Genomic DNA, 23,444 nt, shown 5'->3' with positions numbered 1-23,444 from the left:
CCAGCCAATCTATTTTTGGTCACTAATCTCCTAAAAATTGCCTGTTTTGCCATATCTCTTATCTAAACATACTTGTAGGCCCCAGTGATATCTGCTCAAATGTCAGCAAAAATTGGTAAACATCAATAGATCTGAATAACATTTTTTTCATCATAATCCTAGAACATCAAACCTGAAAGGGATCTTATTCTAAAAATTAGATGCTAGATCTGTAGTGGATCTCAAACATAGAATATAAAATAGTGTGGGATGATCCCTTAGAATGAAGGACAATTAATGTTAGAGACAGAAAAGATGTCAGGAAATAGATAGATAAAACATCAGAGCTGGATAGAACCTGAGAATATCGAATGTCAGAGCTAAAAAGGACTTTCCAATTCTCATTAATCTTGAATCTTGAAGGCTCCATTGGATCTTTCTGCATTTCTATACTCTGACAATTCTTGGTTTAGCACCAGGATGAAAAGCTGTTCCTTGTTGAGATAGTGTCTTCTATATGTATTGAGCTGGGACTAGTTTATCAGTAGTTTAAAGAAACACTTCCGAAGCAATTTTTGAGACATACATTAGAAAATAAAGAATGTCAGAATATAGAACATAGAATATAAGAGGTAGGAGGAACATTAGAACATATAATTTAAGCTCTTGAGAACAGGGCTTAGGTCATTTTAAAAAAGAATCCTTGGGACTCCCCCAGGATCTAGCACACTATTCTGAATATAATATTTAATAATATTTGATGAATTTAATGGAATCAAGCATAAAAATCTAGAGATGGATAAAGCCTAAAATATAATGCTATATTATTAAAATGTTAGCATGAGAACCAGAGAACATTGGATCTGGAGGGGACCTTAGAAAAGAAAACATAGACTACTAGAGCAATAGAGACAGAAGGGGCCATAGAGATTATATAAGCCCTTTTACACATGAAAAAAAAACCTGAAACTTAGAGGGGGAAAATTATTTGCCCAAGTTCACATAATAAGTTGGTTATTGATGGAGCTAAAATTAGAACCATCATTTCTCACCCCCAACCTGGGCAATCCTTCTGCTAAACCAGAATGCCTCCTAGAAGTCACTTGGCACACAGCTCTGTCTTGCCAAATATCTTAATTAACTCTACTATAAGTGAGTGATGTCATTGGCCCAATTGTATAAATGGAGGGAGAGCTAATGGGCACCTTGATAACTGACCTGAACCCAGAGCAACAAGAATGGCTTCTTCAGTCTTTCAGATGATGATGGCCATAGGGCTGCTCACTTTGATTCTTACTTCTTATGCTGGTGAGTGTTTTTGATGATGTGAAATAGGAGAAATAGCCATTACCATTGATAAAAAATTAAAGAGCATAAGTGATGGATGGAGCCATATTCTATTCTCCATTCATTTTACAAAAGGGGAAACTGAGACTCACTGAGAGAATGACTTGCCAGAGGTTTTAGAACAAGTTAGCATGAGATAGGATAGAATTGGATAAGATAGGATAGGATAAGATGGAATGGGGTGGAATGGGATGGGATGGGATGGGATGGGATAGCTAGGCTAGAATACAAGTTCCTTGTGAACAGAGAGGGGCATATGTTGCTTTTGTATTTGTATTATAAGTGATGTTCAATAAATGTGCAACAGTTGTTATTGATAATATAGAAATCTATGTGTTATGGAGGAAAAACATTAAAATGGATGTTAGAACTCTGATGCCGATTTAATTTATATCTCAATAAGTTGAATAAGTTTCTTAAATTCTCTGGGCTGGTTTCCTCATCTGTAAAATAAGAGTGCTAGATTAGATGATCATTAACATTTTATGTTCTATGATCTCAGTTCCTTTCAAATTCTAACATTCTGTTTTAAATATAACTTCTAAGTCTTAAAGACTCTTCCATAACTAATATCCTTTGGTCTAAGGAAAGTTCTAGTTCTGCTATTAGACCTTCTAAGTGAATGTTGAGTTGTTTTCAATCATGTTTGACTCCTTGTGATCCCATCTGGGGTTTTCTTGGTGAAGATACTGAAGTGGCTTGCTATTTCCTTCTCTCTACACATTTTACAGATGAGGAAATTAAGGCAAGCAGAGTTAAGTAACTTGCCCAGAGACACAGTTAGTAATTGTCTGAAGTCAGATTTAAATTCAGGAAGATATGTCTTCCTGACTCCAAGCCTGCACTCTATCCACTGTGTCACCTAGCTGCCCCCTAGATCTTCTAAAGAATCTTCAGACTCTACCTGTTTATGTTCTATAGTATAAGAGTAATTGCATAAGATTGTATTATCATAGATTTAGAGTTGCAAGAGACCTTATTGGTCACCTAGTCTTTTTTTCAAAGACAAGGAATGTAAAGAGGTTGTCTCCTAGGTAGTAGTGGCAAAGCCCCAAACTGAAGTCAAGCTCTTTGACTATCCCATGCTGCCATCTGTATAGGCATTCTGTGTCTATGTTTTAATCAACTTAAAAGTCTCTTCTCGGTTAAGCATCTAATAAAGTGCACATTCCTCAAAAGAAGAAAACATAGTTTGACCCATGATACATTCTCCTTGTTTTTAGCTTTTTATTGCCAGAACCTAGCACAGGGCCTTACACATAAAAGGTATTTAATAAATGCTTATTAGATTGAATTGAATATTTTATGTTCTGTGTTCTAAAGTCACTTTCAGCTCTGATATTATATGTTCAATTTTCTAACTTTGCATATTTTACATTCCTTCCTATTCTAATATTCTATGTTTTTTTTCCAACTAGGATAGTTTATGTTCTCTGTTCTGATATTTTATGTTCTAAGTTTCCTTTTCGCTCTACAATTCTAGGATGCATATTCCAAGGTCCATCTATCTCTGACAGTCTATACCTGTGTCCTAAAGTACCTTTCAGCTAAGACACTGGCTATTTTCTACACTCTAATATTCTAACTAAGGGCCTATCTAACTCTGACATTCTATAACAAAGACAAAAATGGCTAGAGAAATTTCCTGCAGAGAAAACAGACCAAGTTCAGTCTAATATCGTGGCCATTCTATGGGACAAAATGGCTGAGAATACACTTTGGCTTCCAGGTGACAACAATTCCAACTCTGATCAAAACAAGGACAAAGAAATCTCAGAAATGTTTTCATTTCTGGGCATGGGAATTATTGAATCTGCGATGGACTATATTCTCAACTCAATGTTCAGGACCTCGTAAGTGATAAACCCAAGCAGACATCTCTTTAGGTTTCTATTTACACATTGTGGGAAGAGGGGCAAGAAGAAGTGGTTTGAATATGCAAATGTGTATTTTTGCTGTAGGCTCCATAGGAACCAAGGTCAATGTCAGGTGAGGCTTAGGAGAAGCAGATGGACTTTTGTTTTGTGATTCCAGGGGAGATTCAGCATTTACCACTCTTCTCTTGTGCATCATCATAGCCTTTATGTGGGTAATAGTGTAGTGTGGAGGGCAAGGTAAATTAGTGGCAGAGGCAAGATTAGACTCAAGGTGTCTTGACTTCCTATCCAGTGGCAAATATATGGAATTCAATTTAATAGAACAAATATTTATTATGTACCTGCTATGTGCCAGATGCTATGCTAGGCATTGGGGATAAAATGAAAACAATTCCTCTCCATCAAGTAGTTTTTATTCTACCAAGGGAAAACAATATGTATACACACACACACACACACACACATATATATATATGTATGTATGTATGTATCTATATATATCTAGATACAATACATATATATTAGCAAATATAAAATAATTTAGGCAAGGAGAGAGCTGATAAGAGGTGGGTTGGGGGGAAGTTAGGAAAAATCTTATGTAAGAGATGGTATTTGAGCTGAACTTCAAATGGAACTAAGAATTTCAAGAGGTACAGATGAGGAAAGAGGATTCCAATCCTGGCACCTGGAAATAGCTTACGCAAATGTATGGAGGTAGGAAAAGGAATATTGTATACAATAAATAGCAAGTAAGCCATTTTCGCTAGAAAATAGAATGTATAATGGGAAAACTAAGAGGAAAAAAGCAAGAATCAATCAAATGACAATGTGGAAACACTAGAGGTTTTCCCAATAAGTACACTAGTAAAGCACCATATCTAATTCAATTCAATGCAATAAACTTTTATTAAGTGCCTTCTGTGTTCCAGAACTGTGCTAGGCACTAGGGATGAAATAAAAATGATCCATCTTCTAACTCCATGCGTTTGCACAGGCTGTCCCCTATGCCATTCCCAGAATGTTCTTCCTCATCTGTAGCTCATGGAATTCTTGGTTCCATGTAAGAATGAGCTCAAGCACCAACTCTAATACAAAACATTTCCTGACTCACAATTGTTATTTGAAATAGTTCTAGAAATACTAGTAACAAGATAACAATAAGACAAGAGAAAGAAATTAAAGAATAAACCCTGGGGGAGAAGGACAAAATAATCCTTGTTTGAAGATAGCATGAAGGTTTACTAAGAAAACCTTAGAGAATCAGCAAAGAAACTCATTATAATTACTTCTTTAGTAAAGTAGCAAGGTATAAAATAAATCCTCAAAAGTCTTTAGCATTTTTATGTAGCAAGAGTAAAATGAAGAAGGGAAACTAAAGAGGGAAATTCTATTTAAAATAACCTTTAAAATGCAAAGATTAGCTAGGAGTCAATCCTACCAAGACACATGCAAGATTTATGCAACTACAGTTACAACACTCTCTTTCAAGAAAGAAAGAATAATTTAGATAATTTAAGGGACCCACATTGTTTAGGGCTGGGCCACGCCGATATAATAAAAATGATGTGCTACCTAAACTAATTACTAAACTAATTAACACATTGAATGCTTTACTGCTCCAATTACAAAGAGGATATTATATATCTATATCTATATCTATATATGTATGTGTGTGTATATATATTATATATATATAATATATATATATATAAAACAAAATTCGTTTAGAGGAACAAAGGGTCTAGAAATTAAAAGAAACAATAAAAAAGAGTAAAGAGGAGTGATTAGACTTCCAGACTTCAGATTCTATGATAAAGCAGCAATCACCAAAACTATTTGGTACCAGTTAAAAAATAGAAAACTAGATCAATCAATCAATAAGTATTAAATGCCTACTGTATACCAGTCATTGTGCTAGACACTAGGAATGTATAGATAAAAATGAAAAAATTTCTGCCCTAAAGAGCCTACTTTTTAAAAATTAATTATTTATTTTTAGTCTTCAACATTCCCTTCCATAAGATTTGGAGTTCTAAATTTTCTTCCCCTTCCTCTCCTCCCCCCTCCCCAAGACAGCATCCAATCTGATATAGGCTTTATATATACATTCATATTAAACATATTTTCACATTAGTCATTTGTTTAGGAAGAATTAGAACCAGTGGGAAGAACCACATGAAAGAAGAAACAAAAAGAGAGAAAGATAGAGAGAGAGAGAGGGAGAGAGAGAGAGGGAGAGAGGGAGGGAGGGAGAGAGAGCAAATAGTATGCTTCAATCTGCATTCAGTCTCTATAGTTCTTTATTTGGATGTGAATAGCATTTTCCATCATGAGTCTTTTGGAGTTGAAAGAGCTTGCATTTTATCAGGAGATATAACATGTATACATATATAGATATAGATATATACAAAGTAAATATGTAGTAATTTGGCAAGCAAAGCACTAGAACCTAAAGTGATCAAGAAAGGCTGCATGAGGAGATAACATTTGAGTGGAGCTTGAAAAGAAGATACTGATTTTAAGAGACAGAGAACCAGGTACATTTCAGGCATGAGTGATAAGAAGGAGTGCTAAGCAAGAAGGTCAATTTAGCCAAACCACAGAGCAGACCTGCACAATCTGCAGCCCACCAACAGATTTTGGGTGGCCTGTGAAAGATGTAGAAGATTTTTTCAGAAATCCTTTGGTGAGCCGTAGGTTGTGCAGGCCTGCTATAGAGTGTATAAATGGGATTAATACAATCTGGTTGTAAAAGGCATTAAAGCCACACAGAAGGGTGTTGTAGTTAATAGAGATAATAAGGAGGCCCTGGAATTTTATTCAGTAGGAGAGTGACACGGTCACATTTGTGCTTTAGGAGTATTACTTTGATGATTTTATGGAGGATGATTAAAGAGGAGTCTTGGAAAAGGAACCAATTAGGAAGCTATTGCAATAGCCCAAGAGAGATGTGATAAGGGTTTGAACTAGAGTTGTGACTTTGTGAGTGGAGATAAGGGAACAGATTAGACAAACAAAAATCAGAAATAATTGAACTGAATAACTCATTGTTCACTGATGCTGAGAACATAAATTCAAAGGGAGAACTCTCTATTTGCTAAGAAACTAAAGGAGAAACTGAAAAGTGGTTTGCCAGACATTAGATTTAGACCAACATCTTATACCAAATACCACAAAAACTTCAATAAAGGCCACCACCTAAAATTTTTAGAAGAGAATAAGATCAGGTACCTTTCACTGCTATTCTTAGAAAAAGAATTCCTAACTACACAAGGGATGGAGGAGCTCTCAAAAAACAAAATAGTGTATAAATTAAAAACCTTTTGCATAATCAAAATTAGTGCAACTAGAATAAGAAGGAAAATTATTGGGAGGAAATCTTTACATCAGATATCTTTTATATGGTTCTGATATCTAAGATTAATAAGGAGTTAACACAAATACATAAGACCCAGAGCCATTCCCCAATGGCTAATTTGTCAAATATAAACAATTTTCAAAAGAATTGAAAACTATTAACAAGCACCTGACTAATTACTCTGTATTATTAATAAAAAGAGAAATGCAAATCAAAACTAACCTGAGGTTTTATGTCATACCCAGAAAATTAGCAAAGATGACAAAAAAAAAAATAAGGAAATAGTCAATGATGAAAGGGTTCCAGAAAGACAAGCACACTGCTATGCTGATGGTGGAGGAGTGAATTGGTCCAACTATCCTGGAAAACAAATTTTAATTTTTTAAAATTAATTTAAATTGTTTTAATTTTAAAAGTGTTGTAAGTGTCCATATCTTTTGAACCAGAGATCTCATTGCTAGGCATATACTCCAAGGAGGCCATAGACAGAAAAATGGAACCATAAATAGCAGCACTTTTTGTAGTAGCAAAGAACTAGAAACAAAATAGATGCCCCTCTATTGGGGGATTGCTAAATACATGATATGTGAAAGCAAAAGAATACTATCTTTCCATAAAAAATAGGGGAAATTCAGAGAGGCATGGGGAGACACATGACCTGATATGTGGAACAACAAAAAAAAAATAATGTCTACATTAACAACAACAATGTAGAGAAAAAGAAGAAAATTACTTTATATTTACTATGCATACATTGTGTACATACCTATTTATGTGCACATTATGTCACCTAATAAAATATAAACTCTTTGAGAGAAGGAACTTGTTTCATTTGTATCTTTCAAATTCTGGTGCCTAGCATGGTGCTTGGCTGAGTAATTATATCACTAAGCTTGGCCCTAGAGAAAAACTGAGAAAATTCATCTCCTTCCTTTCATTGCAGAGGTGGGGGACTATGAGTGTGAAATGTTACATAGGCTCTTAAACAAATTTTGGTTTAGTTTTACTGAACTGTTTTTTACACATACATACACACACACACACACTTGTATATGTGTCTGTGTATGTATGCTTATATATATTTTATGTATGCATGTACACACATACATATAACTGTGTATACTCATATATATGTATTATGTGTGTGTGTATCTCTACTTATAAATATAAAATTCAGCACCTCTGAGAAGGATGACTTAGGATCCAACTCTTTCCAATACCAATGAGAATATGTATGTGTGTACATATATGTATACACACACACATATGTATACATATACATTTGTCACAAGAAAAGTGCACATATACATACATACATACACACAGATACACACACATATATATTATATATAAAGAGATGATTCTCTGGGTAAAGAAGGAAGACAGGATGTATTTGGAATCAAAGGACATCAATAAAAATAAGACTTTTTAAAAATCAATCAATCAATATTTGTTGAGTATTTATTTGCACACGTTATGTGCAAAACCCCTCTGGGCTTTGATGAAGTTAACTCTGTCCCTCTATTTGGTAGAGAGATAAGTGAGACCAATCTCTCTCCATCAAGGATTTTATAGCCCAACCCTATCATTTAATGAAGGAGAAGACAATCCCACCAATTGATTTGTTTAAAAACATACACAGAGTACATAGAAAATTCCACTAGGAAGGTGACTTACAACGTTGAATGTTAAAAATAGAAAATACTTTAGCATATGGAATGTTTAAGCTAACATTGGCCTTAGAATGCCTTAGCAACAAAACTCTTTAGAATATTTTTTTGTGAATTATAGGAGACCATTTAATCTAAACCCCTAATTAAATGCATGAGGAAATTAAGATGTTAAGTAACTTGGTCAAGGTCACAAAACAGTCAGCTTCAGAGTTAATATTCAATACTAGATCCTCTGATGCAAAATCCAGTTTCTTTTCTACTCCGCCACATTGCCCCTAATATGCCTCATAAAAGACAGAACACACATTTCTGCAGCTGAAAGAGCCTTCAGAACACAAAATACAAACTGATAAAAATAAAAGAGCTCTTAAAGCATAGAAAAAAAGATTTTAAAAATCATCTTGGCCAGTGCTCTCACATCCCTTCAACCATAGATAATTTCATCTCTTTATTCCTTCCTTTCAAGTGGATATATGAATTGGGGAAACAAGCAAGGAAAGACTCCAGGAAAATGACTGGTAAGTTAAAGACTGATTTTAACATCTAACTTTCAAGCCTACATAAACAACCCTTGTGTAGTGGAAAAACCATTGAGAGAACTGTTTTTAAATCATGGCTCTAAAACCTACTGAAACTACAGGACCATGGGAAAGTATATTTTTCTCTCTCTGAGCCTCAGTTTTCTGTTTTGTAAAATATAGAAAAAACTCCCAGTCTTGCTTCCCACAAAGGATTGTTGTCCAGATCAAATGGAGTGAATGTGACAGGAAAGGAGGAAGGAAGAAAGGAAACAAGCATTTATTATTCACCTACTATCTGTCAGACACTGTGCTAAGTGCCTTACAAATATTATCTCATTTGATCCTCACAGCAACCTAGGGAGGTAGGGGCTATTATTATCCCCATTTTGCAGATGAGGAAACTAAGGCAAACAGAAGTTAATACACTTACCCAAGGTCACATTGTGGTAAGTCTCTGAGGCAGCATTTGATCTCAGGACTTCCTGACTCCAATCCTAGGGGTCCACCCACTGAGCTACCTATCTACCCAGAAGAGTACAGCTTCCTCCTCTGGGTAGTTCTAGGTGGCACAGTGGATAGAGCGACAGGCCTGGAGTCAGGAAGATCTAGGTTCAAATACAGCCCAAGATATTCCTAGCTGTGTGACCTAGTGCAAGTCACTTAACCCTCTTTGCTTCAGTTTCCTCATCCATAAAATTCACTGGAGAAAGAAATGGCAAACCACATCTTTGCCAAGAAAACCCCAAATGTAGTCATAAAGAGTCAGATGTAACCTAAATGAAGCTTTAACTTATATAGAACTAAAATCTACTTCCTTGTAATGTTTCCTATTCCCTGACCCTTATTTTCTCTAGTTTCTTGGAATGGGACAGAGACTCCCCAATAAGCAGAAGGGCCTGACAATTGAGGCCTCTTACACTTCAGGGCCTTTCAGCAACTCTGAGAAGGGAATTCAATATGGGTGACTCAGGAGTACAGCTCTTTCCAACACCAATGAAGTTGGTTTAGTGAGTCACTTCTAATGTCACGTTTGCATAATAATCACTTAAGTACTGTAAAGTTCATTTCTGAAGAGGAAAGAACCTCTTGGATGGCCCAGCCCTTCAGAGTACAGAGTATTTGGTGGAGTTCTAGACAAATGGATCTGTATAATTCTAGATAAGAATCAAAAAGATTTTCATAGGCCTAAGGATGGACCAGTTTTGGGTTTGGTTTGGTTTGGTTTGGTTTTTTGTGGGGTGAGGGGTGATGAGGAGAGAGGCAGTAGAGGCAGTTTGTCTGAATCAGTTATTTTAATCTACTCAGAAAGCCCCATGGAAACTTCCTCTGTGGAAGCTCCCTCTAGTGGTGGAAATCAAGAACTGGCTACACTATTTAATATTAAAGGGTTGCCTGGATGTACTAGTACATTAAATGACTTCCCAGTGGTCACAGGGCTACTGTATGATAGAAGAAAGACTTGAACCCTTCTGACTCAAAGATAAACCTTTATTTCTTGCTGTCTTCTCTGAATCTAATAAGGTAAAATAATAGGGACAAATGTAAAGTCCTATACTTGGGCTCAAAAAAATCAGCTGCATAAATGCTAGAAGGGCAAGGCATGGTTAGACAGCAGTTCCAGTGAAGAAGATTTGTGGAATCTTAATGGACCAAAAGTCCAATGATTCAGGCATTGACTGAGTCAACAGTGTGGTTTGTCAGACAATAAAGCTACTTCAATCTTATGTTGTATGAAGAGGGACATTGATATGATAATCCCACTGTTCTCTACCCTGATTAGATGACATCTAGATCATTATTTGGTTGTAGGCAAAATATTTTAAGAATAATGAATAGCATTTGTTTGAATTGGTTTAAATCAAAATGGACCCATGCTCTGGGATTCTCCAGTAGGAGAGGCTGATATGGGGTTTTGGGATCATATTATACAAAGATCATTTAAAGAACAAGGGATGTTTAGCTCCTATGGAATAATTACCTTCCTATATGTTGAGATTTCTCATAAATGCTTTTCCAGCCCTAATCTCTCTGCTGACCTTTAGTCTCACATGTCCCAGTGCCCTTCAGACATCTTGAACTGGATGTCTAGTAGACATCTTGAACTCAACATTTCCAAATTGAAGTCATGTTTCCCGCTAAAACTTCCCCCTTTCCAAACTTCCGTATGACTGTCAAGGGCACCACCATCCTCCCAATCCATCAGGTGTTATTTGCCGCTCCTCACTATTTCTCACTCCCTGTATCCAATCTATTGCCAAAAGCTGTCAACTTCACCTTTAAAACATCTCTCAAGGATGGTTCTTTTGCTCCTCTGATATTGCCACCACTCTTGTGAAAGCCTTCATCTCTTCACACCTGGATTATGACAAAAGTTTGCTAGTTGGTCTGTCTACGCCAAGTCTCTCCTCACCCCAGTCCGTTCTCCAGTCAGCTGTTAAAGTGGTTTACCTAGAGCAACAGTCCAACCATGTCAACCCCACACCCAATAAACTTGACTGGCTCCCTATTACCTCCAGGATCAAATACAAAATCCTCTATTTGACCTTAAAAGCCCTTCATAACCTACATCGTCACCCTTTCCAGTCTTCTTAAACTTTATTCCCTTTACTCTTTGATCCAGTGACACTGGCCTCCTTACATTCTTTTTCCTTGCTCAAAATCTACAGTTTCTATTATGAATTAACACAATGGAAGTCGAACTAAAACCATGTAACAGCTAACCCTTGAACAAAATTGGTTCTGTCAGCCCTAAGCTGATGAGAATCTCAGAGCTACAAGGAATCTCATAGACAAATTAGTCCCACTCCTTCCTGCATAAGAATCCTTTCTGGATCATTCCTGACATGTGATATGCCAGCCCCCTTCCAAGGTCCACCCAATACTCTGGAGGCTTCCCTCTGTTTCTTTGAGTATCTCAGACACACCAGAGTAACCATCATTCTACTGTCACTCATTTTTACTCCAAAGTCAGCCCACGTACTTGTCCCCACCCACTTTTCTGATCAGATAGATTGAGAACGATATATTTTATACCACTGTTAGAAAGATCTTGGGCTAAGTGGTACAGTGGATAGAGTACAAGTTCTGGAAGATTCATCTCTCTGAGTTCAAATCTGGCCTCAAACACTTACTACCTGTGTGAGCCTGGGCAAGTCACTTCATGCTGTTTGTCTCAGTTGCCCTTTCGTCTCCGTCTCTGTATGTCTGTGTCTTTTTCTGTCTATGTCTCTCTTTGTCTCTGTCCTTCTCTGTCTCTGTCTCTCTCTGTCTCTCTCTGTCTCTCTCTCTCTCTCCCTCTAATGCTTCTGATCAATGGCTCTTGTTTTTTCTCCTAGAACCTTACCCCAAGCTCTTAGGCCAAACTAGGTCTTTCTTATCCTCCAGTTCCACTGGCTGCTCACTCCTGAGGCCTATTGTCAGTAGAAAACCAGCAATTTCAATCCCTTGGATCACCTGGGAAGGCTGTGTGGAATTGGTGCCTCAGCCATTTCAGAGCTCCCAGAAGACAAAATAAAGTCCAAGAGCTCAGAGACTTGTGTTGTTCCAGTGTCAGGATGTGTCTATCAGGATGCTGGTGCTCTCAGTATGAGAATGTCATCACTGAACCATACTAAGAACTGTGTCTAGGGAAGGGGATATGTCTCAGTAACTAGATTTCTTGACAATAAACAATAGAAAGTCCAGGTCACTTTGGCTCCAATTTGTGCTAATGGAAATCATTCTAAAATGTCTGAGCCTACTTTCCTGTCTACATCTGATACCATGCAGAGACCTCAGATTTTCTTTCTTTTTTTTTTTAACTTAGTATCTTATTTAATAGCTTATGTCTAAGGTCTGAACAGCTGGATGGCTCACTAGACAGAGCTATGGGTCAGGAAGACCTGAGTTCAAATCTGACCTCAGACATTTACTAGTTATGTGACTATGGGCAAGTCATTTAACCCTGTTTACCTCAGTTTCCTCATCTGTAAAATGAGCTGGAGAAGGAAATGGCAAACCAGTCCAGTATCTTTGCCAAGAAAACCTCAAATAGGGTCATGAAGAGTCAGACATGATTGAAAATAACTAAACAACACAACAATCCAAGGTCTAGGTTTGATGTATCTTTCTCGCTTTAAGTTTTTATAATCTAAATTCTAGTATTCTCTTTCGAAATCCCTTCCAGTATACATTTGTAGCACCCCCTTCAGGGCTACCTCCCAAACTGTACTCACTTTAACAGATCAGATCACCAGAGGGTGGCTAACTACTTTTCTTCTCAGGATTCTAAGGGCAATCCCAAAGGAGATGCTAGGGTTTCCAATACTGTTGCTTAGGACTCCATAATTGTGCTCCCTATTGATTATCAGCCAGAGATAGTTAGTAAGTATTTGGTATTTTGGCAAGCAGGTATAGCTAAGACAGTTGTTAGAGAAATGTCTCCTAAACTGAAGGCAGAGTCTTCCCTTGAACCAATAAGCTCCCTGGAGTGAGTGGGCCCAGACTTAAAGATAATATATGCCCAAAGACTAAATTCAAAGCTGCTGATTGCTGGGAGTTTTTTGCTCCCTTCATGGAGTTCTCATGAAGTTCCCTTAGCATTATGCCTTTGCTGACCTCTGAGGGTCAGTGCCCTTCTAGAATCTTGAAGCTACCTTTGCTCAGTTTGTCTACTTTATCCTCAGGGGGTCCCTTATCTTCAGATGCAGATGCTCTCATAAGCCATTATTGCTCCAGGGTTGCTACTATTGGATTTAGTAAGCATTTAAGATTTTCCTCCCTTTTGAAAACAAGGTCATCTCCTGATCAATGGTGAGGAAGAGGAGCTCCTGCTTTCCCCTCCACCTAAACACAACTCTCTCTCTCAAGAGTTCTTCGCTGCCCAATTAAACCACTACTCAACTGATCTGGTACTGAAATGTATGATTTAGAGCTGCCTTGCTATTTTATGCATAGAACTAGAAATGTTTCTGATTTTTTTCTGCCAGTTACAAGATATTTCTTGCATACAATCATTGTTTTCATCCAATGACCTAACGCCCTGTAATTCTTTCAAATTGATGGAGAATGGTCTTAAAATGAGAATTTGGGCCTTTTGTGATTAATTGGGTGGCAGGACAAACCTCACCCTTAAGCTGTGGTCTATGATCTAAGAGCATATGTTATTAGGCTAGTTCCAGGTCTAACATTTCATGGTATATATTCAAAGGCCACTTCCTGTTCAGGCACTGTATTGTTGTTGGTTTTGTTTGTCCTTCGTTTTCAAAGAGGACCAATGACATTATGAAGTAATGTCCTAACTCATGTGTGAATCGGATTCAAATGGGCAGAGTTGCACAGTCATCAGCTTCATTCTGTCTTCCAGAGTCATTGAAGTCCAGAGGCAAGACAAAAGTCAGGATGACTGGCAATGGCCTGGGTTGCAGTGGATTACCTTGAGGTCTTTGATGTCTGGCCAAATTCTGAGCACCCCACAGTGCCTGCTTTAGCCACCCTCATGGTCATTGGAACAGATTGTTCTCATCTGCCCATTCCATCAGGGGAAGTCTTCACATGCTTGGGGTAGACATCCTCCTAACTCACAGACAGGTCTGAGACCTATTGGTTACCCTCAACCAGGTTTAACCTGCCAAGACAGTTTTACCAGGGCACAGTCACTGTGCATACTACAGCTTCTTGGAGCCATAGGTGAGAGTTGGGTGGCAGATGGACACCAAAAGTGGAATGAGCAGTCCTGAAAAGGGCTTAGCAAGCCCTTACACCAGAGATGCTGGTCCACCCTGTATACCCCAAGGCACTATATACTCTGTCTTTGAAGGTGCCCCTCAACTCTACTATTCTATACTCTAAGATCTCTTCTAGTTCTTTCATTCTGTGTTCTAAGGGCTCTTCTAGCTCTCCCATCTTATGTTCTAAGGTTGTTTGTGGTCTGTCATTTCATGTATTATGTTCAAATTCCATTTATAGATCTAACATTTTATGAACTGTATTCTAAGGTACCTTCCAACTAAAACATTCTGTGACTGATAAATAATCCCTTCTAGATCTCAGAGCAGCCCTTCCCTTAACCATTCTCCTCCCATTCCCCAGAAATGTAAGACATAACAAGGAAAAAACTGTCTAAGTGCTTTATTGATACAATTCAGGATGCCTGGAGTCAGGCAAATGATAAAGCATTAAAACGATAAGAGGAAGATAAGGGAGGATCCTGAAGCATGCAGCTACTTGTTTTGTCTATCATCCTGAAATCACACCAGGTGGGACAAAGCCTCCTGAAAGATAGAAGAGTAATCATGATGAAACAAATTGCTTGAGATAATTTTTAGGAGGAGGGCATAGGGGTCTGGGGTGAGTGGTCAGAGAATTATTTTCCCCCCAGGGCTTAGAAGCTGGTATGGATTCAGTACTACTCTGGTGGGAGTACTAAAAGCAATAGCTAGTATTTAGTATTATTTTTAACAATAATAATGCACGTATATATGCCTTAAAGTTTACAAAGTGCATTATGTATTGTCTCATTTGATCCTCACAACAATTCTGTGAGATAGGTACTATTTTCATCTCCATTTTACAGATGAGGGAACTGAGGCCGAGAGAGGTCAGGTGACTTGTGCAGGGTCACACAGCTAGTAAGTGAGTAAGGCAGAATTCAAACTCAGGTCCTTCCTGACTCCCTCAATCCATGGTGCAACCTAGCTGCCAAATAAATCTTCCCATTGCAAAGCACTTTTCCTTTCATCCCTTCATGAGATCTTCCCAACAGCACTTTGAGAAAATAACAAATTGAGAGGAAATGTATCATCGCAACTTATTAGTGACAGAGCCTGGACTCAAACCCAGGTCATTTGTTGACTTTCATCTTAATGACTATTTCCACTCAACCATTCTTAGTCTTGATGGAATCACTTTGCTACTGAGATTTATATTCTTACGGCTAGACTATGGCATCAGGTATCATACATAATATGCACTTAAGAAAGTTTTCTTTAGGGAACAGTTTTAACTGAGCTTAAGTTGTCTTACATAGAACCTTCAAGGAAGGGGGAAAGGTTCAAAAGCCCAGGAGTAAGGGAATGTTAGCAAACCCAACTTTTCCCATATTAGGCAAGCCTCCACTATACTATATGGAGTGTTTAAGTCTCAGAGAAGTGACTAATAGATCAAAGGTCTACATCAAGGGCCCTGCTGCTCAGTTAAAAATTGCATAGTAACAATATACATCTGTATATATACTCTATAATGTACTAAAATAAGTATAAAATTATTATGTAATAATTTGGAGTAATTAATGATGAATTAAAGAATTAATAATTGGATGGTGGTTACATGGTCTCTTACAATAACAATCATGTAAATGTACAGTAACTCTATAATAATGGTGCAAGGACCTTATATAAAGTAAGTGTATAATAACTATACAATCAATATATATTACTGGATAGTGACTATGAATACCTGTGTAATAAGTTTACAATGGTTACAAAGAGACTTCTGTCAACTGTACAATTGTTGTATAATGGGTATATAATAACTATACAATGATTATGTAATAATGACTATACAATGTATAGTCACTGAACAATTCTGTCATTGCTACATCTGCGATTATAAAATTGTGATATAGTGACTGTGTAATGACTATATGATAACAGTACAATGATTGTCCAAAGGCTGTAGAGTAACATTATGTGATGACTCTGTAACTGCTACATAGTGACTGTACAATAATTTCATAGTATCTGTATAACCCTTTGACAACTGAATAATGACTTTACAACGGTAGTTCAGAGGCTGTGTGATAAGGTTGTTCAACTGCTATGTAAATTCAACAATTACTATGCAATGACTATACAATGACAGAGTTAGCTGTATCAGAAGATAGCAACTGTATAACCATCCTGCACAATGATTGTATAGGAATTGTATAATGATTGTCCAAAGGATGTAGAGTTACTTTGCAATGACTCTATAACTGCTCTAAAGTGACTAGGTGATGCCTGTATATACACCAATGGTACCATATTTATAAAATAACTGTACAGTAACTCAATGATGCCCAAACAGTGAGTACAGTGCAGAGAAGGGTAGATTGGCAAGATAGCCAAAAGGGATATTTACCAGAAGTTTTTTCACAGCTTCGGAAGCCTCAGGCCCCAGCTCATCCACACATTTCTTTAGCCCTTCAACCAAGTGCTCCACAGAGATGCCCAGTGTTTTCAAGACCATTTTCAGTGGGTCAATAATGGAGAGGATCATGTCCAGGGGCATGAAATTGTTGATGGGAAGAGACCCACTGTTGATGAAGAAAGCGGTAGCTGGAGAAAAAAGGTGGGGACCACAGAGCATTTGAGATTCCAGGCAAAATTCCCAAATATAGCCCATCTCTAGATAGCAAAATACAAATATCTCTAAGCAGCCTTGATTCCCTCACCATCACTACCAATGTGCAAGTCATGGATTTATCAGGTGGGATTTTTCCCTCCTGGAAAGAAAAACATCCAGATGCTGATATTAGAGAGTTTAGCAGTGAAATTAAAAATCAGAAATAGGAACAAAGACAATTTAAGATCATAGAACTTAGAGCTAGCAGGAAACATACAGATCATCTAATCCAGACCCCTCATTTGACAGGTGAGAAGTTCAGAGAGATTAAGACACAACCCAAAGGTAAAACAGGTAGCAAGTAGCAGAGGCAAGATTCAACCCCAGATCCTCTGATCCCAAATCTCATACTCTTTGTACCAGGTCATACTGTAGATCTTCATCCTCAGTTCACTAGATAAAACCTTGAGATTTCTTCCAATAGAAGAGGCCCATCTGTCCTACCTGCTCATCTATCTGCTTTATAGGTACAATCCTCATAATTGTTCTTATACTATAAGGTAGTGATAGATGGCACAGGGGACAGAGTGCTAGACATCTTTAAGTGATACAACACATATATAAAGTACTTCACAACCCTTAGAATGCCAAAGAAATGCAATTATTACTCTGTCCAGTTTCACTTATGCTGTTATTATTACTGTTGTCATTAAAAGAGCACTAAACTTGACATCCTAAGACTTGAGTTCGTGTTTTTATTTCAATACCTTCAAGTTGTGTGACCAAGGGCAGGTCTCTTAACCCCACTGAGCCTCAGTTTCCTCATCAATATGATGGGACTAACAATCCTCATGCTACCTTCCTCACAGAGTTATTGTGAGAACAGCATTTTGTAAACCTTAAACTATTATATAGAACTGTTATCATTATTATTAGTAACAATACTTCCCTTGTACATAGCTTTGGATTCCAAATATCTGAACTTGAGCCTCAACTCTGACACTCAGAGGCAGTGCTTACCATACAGTAAAAACAGTCCTGAATTTGGAGATGGAGAAACTGGGCTTAAATCCCAGTTGTGCCATGTCCTACCTGTATGACCATGTACAGATCACTCACATTCTTGTTCCTCAGTTGTCACCTCTGAAAAATAGGGCTGAACTGGATAGCCTCTAAGGCCTGTTTAAGATTGAAATGTGATTCTATGCAATGTTATGTCAGTGTCTTTGCCTCTCAAAGACAGTTTTTCCATTTGTAAAATGAGAATAATAGTACTTTCTTGACCTGTCTTCCATATAGGGATGTTTTAAAGATGAAATGAGATAAAGTATGTAAAATACTTTGGAAACCATAGTGCATTGAGAAAACAGCTGGTATTCATATCATTCCTGTCATATTAATTAATTATCATATTACTTTTATTTCATATTAATTAATTTCATTTTAATTATTTCATATTAATTAATTAATCATATTCTGTCTATAAAATGGAGGAGTTAAGTGGCACAGTGGATAGAGTGCTGGGCCTGGAGTCAAGAAGACCTGAGATCAAATCTGGCTTCAGACACTAGCTGTGTGACCCTGGGCAAGTCACTTAATCCTGTTCACCTCAATTTCCTCATCTGTAAAATGAGCTAGAGAAGGAAATGGCAAACCAATCCAGTATTTCTACCAAGAAAAACTCAAAAAAAAGAGATCACTAAGAGTCGAATCCAACTGAAAACAATTAAACAACAATAATTCTATAAAATATTCCTGGAATATCGGACAGGTTTATGTTATTATCCATAAAGGGTGAAGAAATTGAAGCAGCATGGTACAGGGGAATGAACATTGCATTAGGAGTCAAAGACCTTCAGTTCCAATCCTGGCTCTGCTACTGTGTGCATGACAATCCAAGGCACATCTCTTCGCTTCATTCACTTCTGTGTGAAACGAGATTGTTGGAATGAATGACCTCTCCATTTCCTTCCAGCTCCATCTATGATCCTAAGATGCCCCCAATTTGGTGTCAGGTCCAGGACTAGGCCCTGAGTCTCCAGAGCCCTCATGTATTATTATTTCTACTACCTTTCGCTGCTCCTGTTCCTCAATCCATCGTTTGCTAAAGCTGGAAGGACTCTCTGATCTCATCTCATCCCAAACCCTCATTTGACAGAAAAGGATACAGGGCCAGAGACTTGCCCTAGGTCATCCAATGATTTAGTGGCAGCACTGGGACCCAAAGCCAGGTCTCTTGAATTCCTGTCCAGGCCCATTCAATCATACTACAGCTACTTCTCAGGCCCCCAAATGTTTTAGGAATTGCCTCTGTTCAGACAACTTACCAGAGTAACTGCAGACGGCAAAAGTTACAAACAGAAAGACGTGTCCCAGCTTCATGACTGTTGTCCCTGGCAGAAACTTCTCAGATTCTTGAAGTTTGAAAGGAAATCCCAATAGACTCACTATTGAACTTAGTCAGCTGTGGTGCCGAGTGAACAACAAACACACATGTATATATATTCATGGATTCCCCATTCAGCAACCCCAAGCCCCCTTGACCTTTCAGAAATGATACATGGGTCATGTTTCTCTAGCAAACAGACCAAGGCTCCTTCCTCCTTCCCTCATGTTCCCGTGGGAATGGAAATTTTCCTTGTTGATTCTGCTGCACAGGGGCCTCCTCTGGGGAACCAGAAGTGGGCACCCAAACATATTCCTACTGATGCAATTTGAGCAGCAGTTGCTATTGTTCCACTAAAGGTCATCTTCCCCCCAAGTGTGGTACACTTTTGAAAGAGCATCCATTTGGGCCACTAGACTGAGGCTTGATTGTCAGCTCAGCCACTATGTGACCTTGAACAATCTATCATCAACAAACATTTATTCAGCTATGTCCCAGGCACTGTGCTAGATGTTAGAGATACAAGTGTGATGAATGAAATAATCCCACTTCTCAAGAAGATTTTATTCTAATGGGAGAAACAAGTATGTACATAAATGTATATAGTATAAGTATAAAGAGTATCAAGACAAATCTATACCAAGTAGTTAGATACAAGGTAGTTTAGGAGGGAGGGCACTAGTAGTTGGGGGACCAAGGAAGACTTTATGCAGAAAAAAATGGTGCTTGAGCTGCATTTCGAAGGAAGAGAGGTATTCTGAAGATGAGGTGAGGAAGACATGAATTCTGACTATGGGGGATGACCAGGACAAAGTCATAGAGATAAAATGTCCTGTGGAAGAAACAGACAGCAGACCAGTCTGGATGGAACAGAGAGTTTGGGAGGGGGAATAATGTCCAATGATGCTGAAAAGGTAGGTTGGGGCCAGGTTTTGAAAGGCTTTAAAAACTAAATATAGGAGCTTAAATTTTATCCTAGAGGCAATAGGAAGCACCTGAAATTGTTTGGAGAGAGAAATGACCTGGTCAGATCTGTGATTAATAATGATAATAATAATGATAAATACTAGTATTTATATAGCACTGTAAGGTTCACAAAGCACTTTATAAATATTATCTCATTTTATCCTCACAACAACCTTGGGAGGTAGATATTATTATAATAATTGTTCACATGAGGAGAATGAGGCAGACAGCAGTGAAACAAATTGCCCAGGGTTACATAGCTTGTAAGTATCTGGGACAGGATTTGAACTCAGATCTTCTGGACTCCAGGTCCAGCACTTGAGTTATCCACTACACTACCTACCTACCTACCTACCTATTGATTTGATTATAAAGAAAATCATGTTGGCAAGAGTGTATAGGATGGACTAGAGTGGAGACACTTGAGTTGGGAAAACCAATTGCAAGACTGTTGTAATAATTTAAGTGAGAGCTGATTAGGACCTGAACTAATATGGTAGCTATGTGAGTAGAGAGAAAGAGAGATATGAGAGATATTTTCAAAATTGAAAAGGCAAGGTTTGTTAATTGATTGGATATTTGGGGTGAGGAAAAGAAAAGAGTCAAGGGGACGCTTTGATAGAAATAGGGAAATTTAGAAGAGGAAAGGATTAACTCATTTAAACTGCTCAGATCTGTTACCTCACATGTCAAATGTTAGGCGATATGACTAATAAGGTATATTCCAGTTCTAAATCCATGATCATAAGTTTTGTCTTAGAACCCTAGAATGTCAGAAGTAGCAGAATCTCACAACTGGAAAGACCTCTTCACTGAGTAAGAATTCCATCTAAGCATCTAATAATGATGATTATAGCTCTCATTTATATAGTTAAACTTACTAGCTGCATAATCCTGGACAAGTCATTTTATCTCTCTCTGCCGCATTTTCCTCATATGTACAATAGGAATAACAATATTGTTATTGTTGTTGTAAGGATAAAATGAGATATTATTTATAAAGAGTTTTGTGAACCTTACAGTGCTACATAAATACTAGCCATTCTTTTGCCAAATGCTTTACACATACCATCTTACATAATACTCACGGCAGTCTTATGAAGTAGGCACTGAGGAAACTGAGACTTGGGGAACTTATATGATGTACAAAAGAAGTAAATATCAGAAGTAGGATGATACTCACTACCTATGTGACCAGAGGTAGTTTGTCATAGTGGATAGAGAGCTGGCCTTAAAGCCAAGACAACTTGATTTCAAATTCTGCCTCTGAATTTGGAACTATGCCTAAAGGGCTATAAAACTGTGCATACCCTTTGATTCAGCCATACCACTTCTAGCACTGTATCCCAAAGAGATCATAAAAAAGGGAAAAGGATCCATATGTACAAAAATATTTATAGCAGCTCTTTCTGTGGTGGCAAAAAATTGGAAATTGAGGAGACATCCATCAATAGGGGAATGGCTGCACAAGTTACGGTACTTAATTGTAATGGAATACTATTGTGCTATAAGAAATGATGAGCAGGCAGATTTCATAAAAACCTGGAAAGACTTACACGAACTGAAGCCAAGTGAAGTGAGCAGAACCAGTATCGGCCAATTGTGCAATGACCAAAGATAATTCCAAAAGACTTATTATGGCAAATGTTATCCACATCCAGAGAAAGAAATATGGAGTCTGAATGCAGATCAAAGCATACTGTTTTCTCTTCTTTGTTTATTTTTTGTTTTTTTTTTCTTATGGTTTTCCCCTTTTGTTCTGATTCTTCTTTCATAACATGATTAATGTGGAAATATGTTTAATATGATTGCACATGTATAGTCTATCAGACTGCTTGTTGTCTCAGGGTGGGGTGAGGGGAGGGGGGAAAGGAGAAAATTTGGAATTCAAATTCTTATAGAAGTGAATGTTGTAAAAAAATATGTGTGTACATGTATACTTAAAAAAGTCAAATTCTGCCTTTGATATTCCTGGCTGTGTCACCCTGGGCAAGTCACTTATTCTCTTAATTCTCTAGGCACCTCTTTAAGACTCTTAATTGCTAAGAAGATGCCAACATGCACCGGCAGAAGGAGTTCTCTCCCTTAGGAGGAAAATTCTTACATCCCTATTCATTCCTATATCAATGAAATTAAATTCCAGTCCTGATCCCAGGGCAAGTCACTTTACTTCCCTGGGCCTCAGTTTCCTCATCTGGACAATGAGAGTATTGAACTAGATAGCCACTGAGGTCCCTTCAAGTTCTATATCTATGAGCCTATGAACTTGTGAAGAAAGTGAATGAAGTGCTAGATTTGGAGTCATCTTGAAGATGTCCAGCATGAGGGATTTCACCATTAATCTAGTACAGCCCATTCTACTTTGAGGCAATTCCAATTTCTTGAAGTTTTTTTTCCTTATTCCAATCTGAAATCTGCCTTTCTGCATCCTTAAAGAACTGCTCTTAATTTTACCCACTAATGTCAAGAAAAACAAATTTAATGTCCCCTCAACATGATGGCTCTTTCAGCTGTTTAATGATAGTTGTGAACTCCCCACCGCCAACCTTTCACTTCCCTGATCAGAGTATCCATGATTCTGTCATCTGGAGCTCCTTCAACATATCCTCCCCCAGTCTTTTTGCCTGGTTGTGTTCTAGCTGGTCAAGGCCCTTCCTGAAGGAACCAGTTCTATATGCAGTCTGTTGAATGAAGAAGATACTAGGATCTGTTTTCCCTTGTCTCCTGTTTCTATTAATGGAGTCAGATCACTTCAGCTTTTTTGACTGTCATATCATACTGAGACCTCACACTGAGTTCAAAGTCAACCAAAACTCTCATGTATTTTCTACATGCCCTATTGTCTATTCACATCTCCTCCACTCTATATTTATGCAATTGGTTTTCCAAACCAAAGTAAAGAGCCTTCCTATTATCTGATAAATTCCTTCTTATTATATTGAGTGCATCATACCCTCTTTCAAAAATCCGTTTACCTGGAGGGGAAGCACAGTTCTAGAAGTATGGCCAGAGGATAATCTGAATGATATGTCACAA

At 37.8% G+C, this 23,444-nt stretch overlaps 1 protein-coding gene and 1 long non-coding RNA gene across 2 annotated transcripts; one reads left to right on the top strand and one right to left on the bottom strand.

Moving 5' to 3' along the window:
• Positions 1-1,206: 1,206 nt before the first annotated feature.
• Positions 1,207-14,257, top strand: LOC114027631. The gene is made up of 4 exons (XR_003567276.1): positions 1,207-1,287; positions 3,056-3,179; positions 8,701-8,752; positions 13,529-14,257. It is a non-coding gene; the product is annotated as an uncharacterized LOC114027631 (long non-coding RNA).
• Positions 14,258-14,846: 589 nt separating this feature from the next.
• On the bottom strand, positions 14,847-19,517 carry SCGB3A2 (secretoglobin family 3A member 2). Its single transcript, XM_027841936.1, has 3 exons — positions 19,384-19,517; positions 16,853-17,049; positions 14,847-15,006 (listed from the first exon to the last, which is right to left on the bottom strand). The coding sequence occupies exons 1-3, from the start codon at positions 19,436-19,438 to the stop codon at positions 14,983-14,985; spliced, it is 276 nt and encodes a 91-aa protein (XP_027697737.1). The 5' UTR covers positions 19,439-19,517; the 3' UTR covers positions 14,847-14,982.
• Positions 19,518-23,444: the final 3,927 nt, after the last annotated feature.

The sequence above is a fragment of the Vombatus ursinus genome, unplaced genomic scaffold, assembly GCF_900497805.2.
Source record: "Vombatus ursinus unplaced genomic scaffold, bare-nosed wombat genome assembly UNPS02014863.1, whole genome shotgun sequence".
Taxonomy (NCBI): Eukaryota; Metazoa; Chordata; class Mammalia; order Diprotodontia; family Vombatidae; genus Vombatus; species Vombatus ursinus.
Note: the sequence above shows the minus strand (reverse complement) of the source record. Positions and strands in the feature narration are given on the sequence as shown.

Coding starts and splice junctions, on each gene's coding strand:
- SCGB3A2 (XM_027841936.1), bottom strand. CDS start 19,438: ATGAAGCTGGGACACGTCTTTCTGTTTGTAACTTTTGCCGTCTGCAGT. Junction 17,050..19,383: donor TGCCGTCTGCAGTTACTCTG/GTAAGTTGTCTG, acceptor TTTTTTCTCCAG/CTACCGCTTTCTTCATCAAC. Junction 15,007..16,852: donor AAGCTGTGAAAAAACTTCTG/GTAAATATCCCT, acceptor TCTATCTTTCAG/GAGGCTTTGTCCCACCTGGT.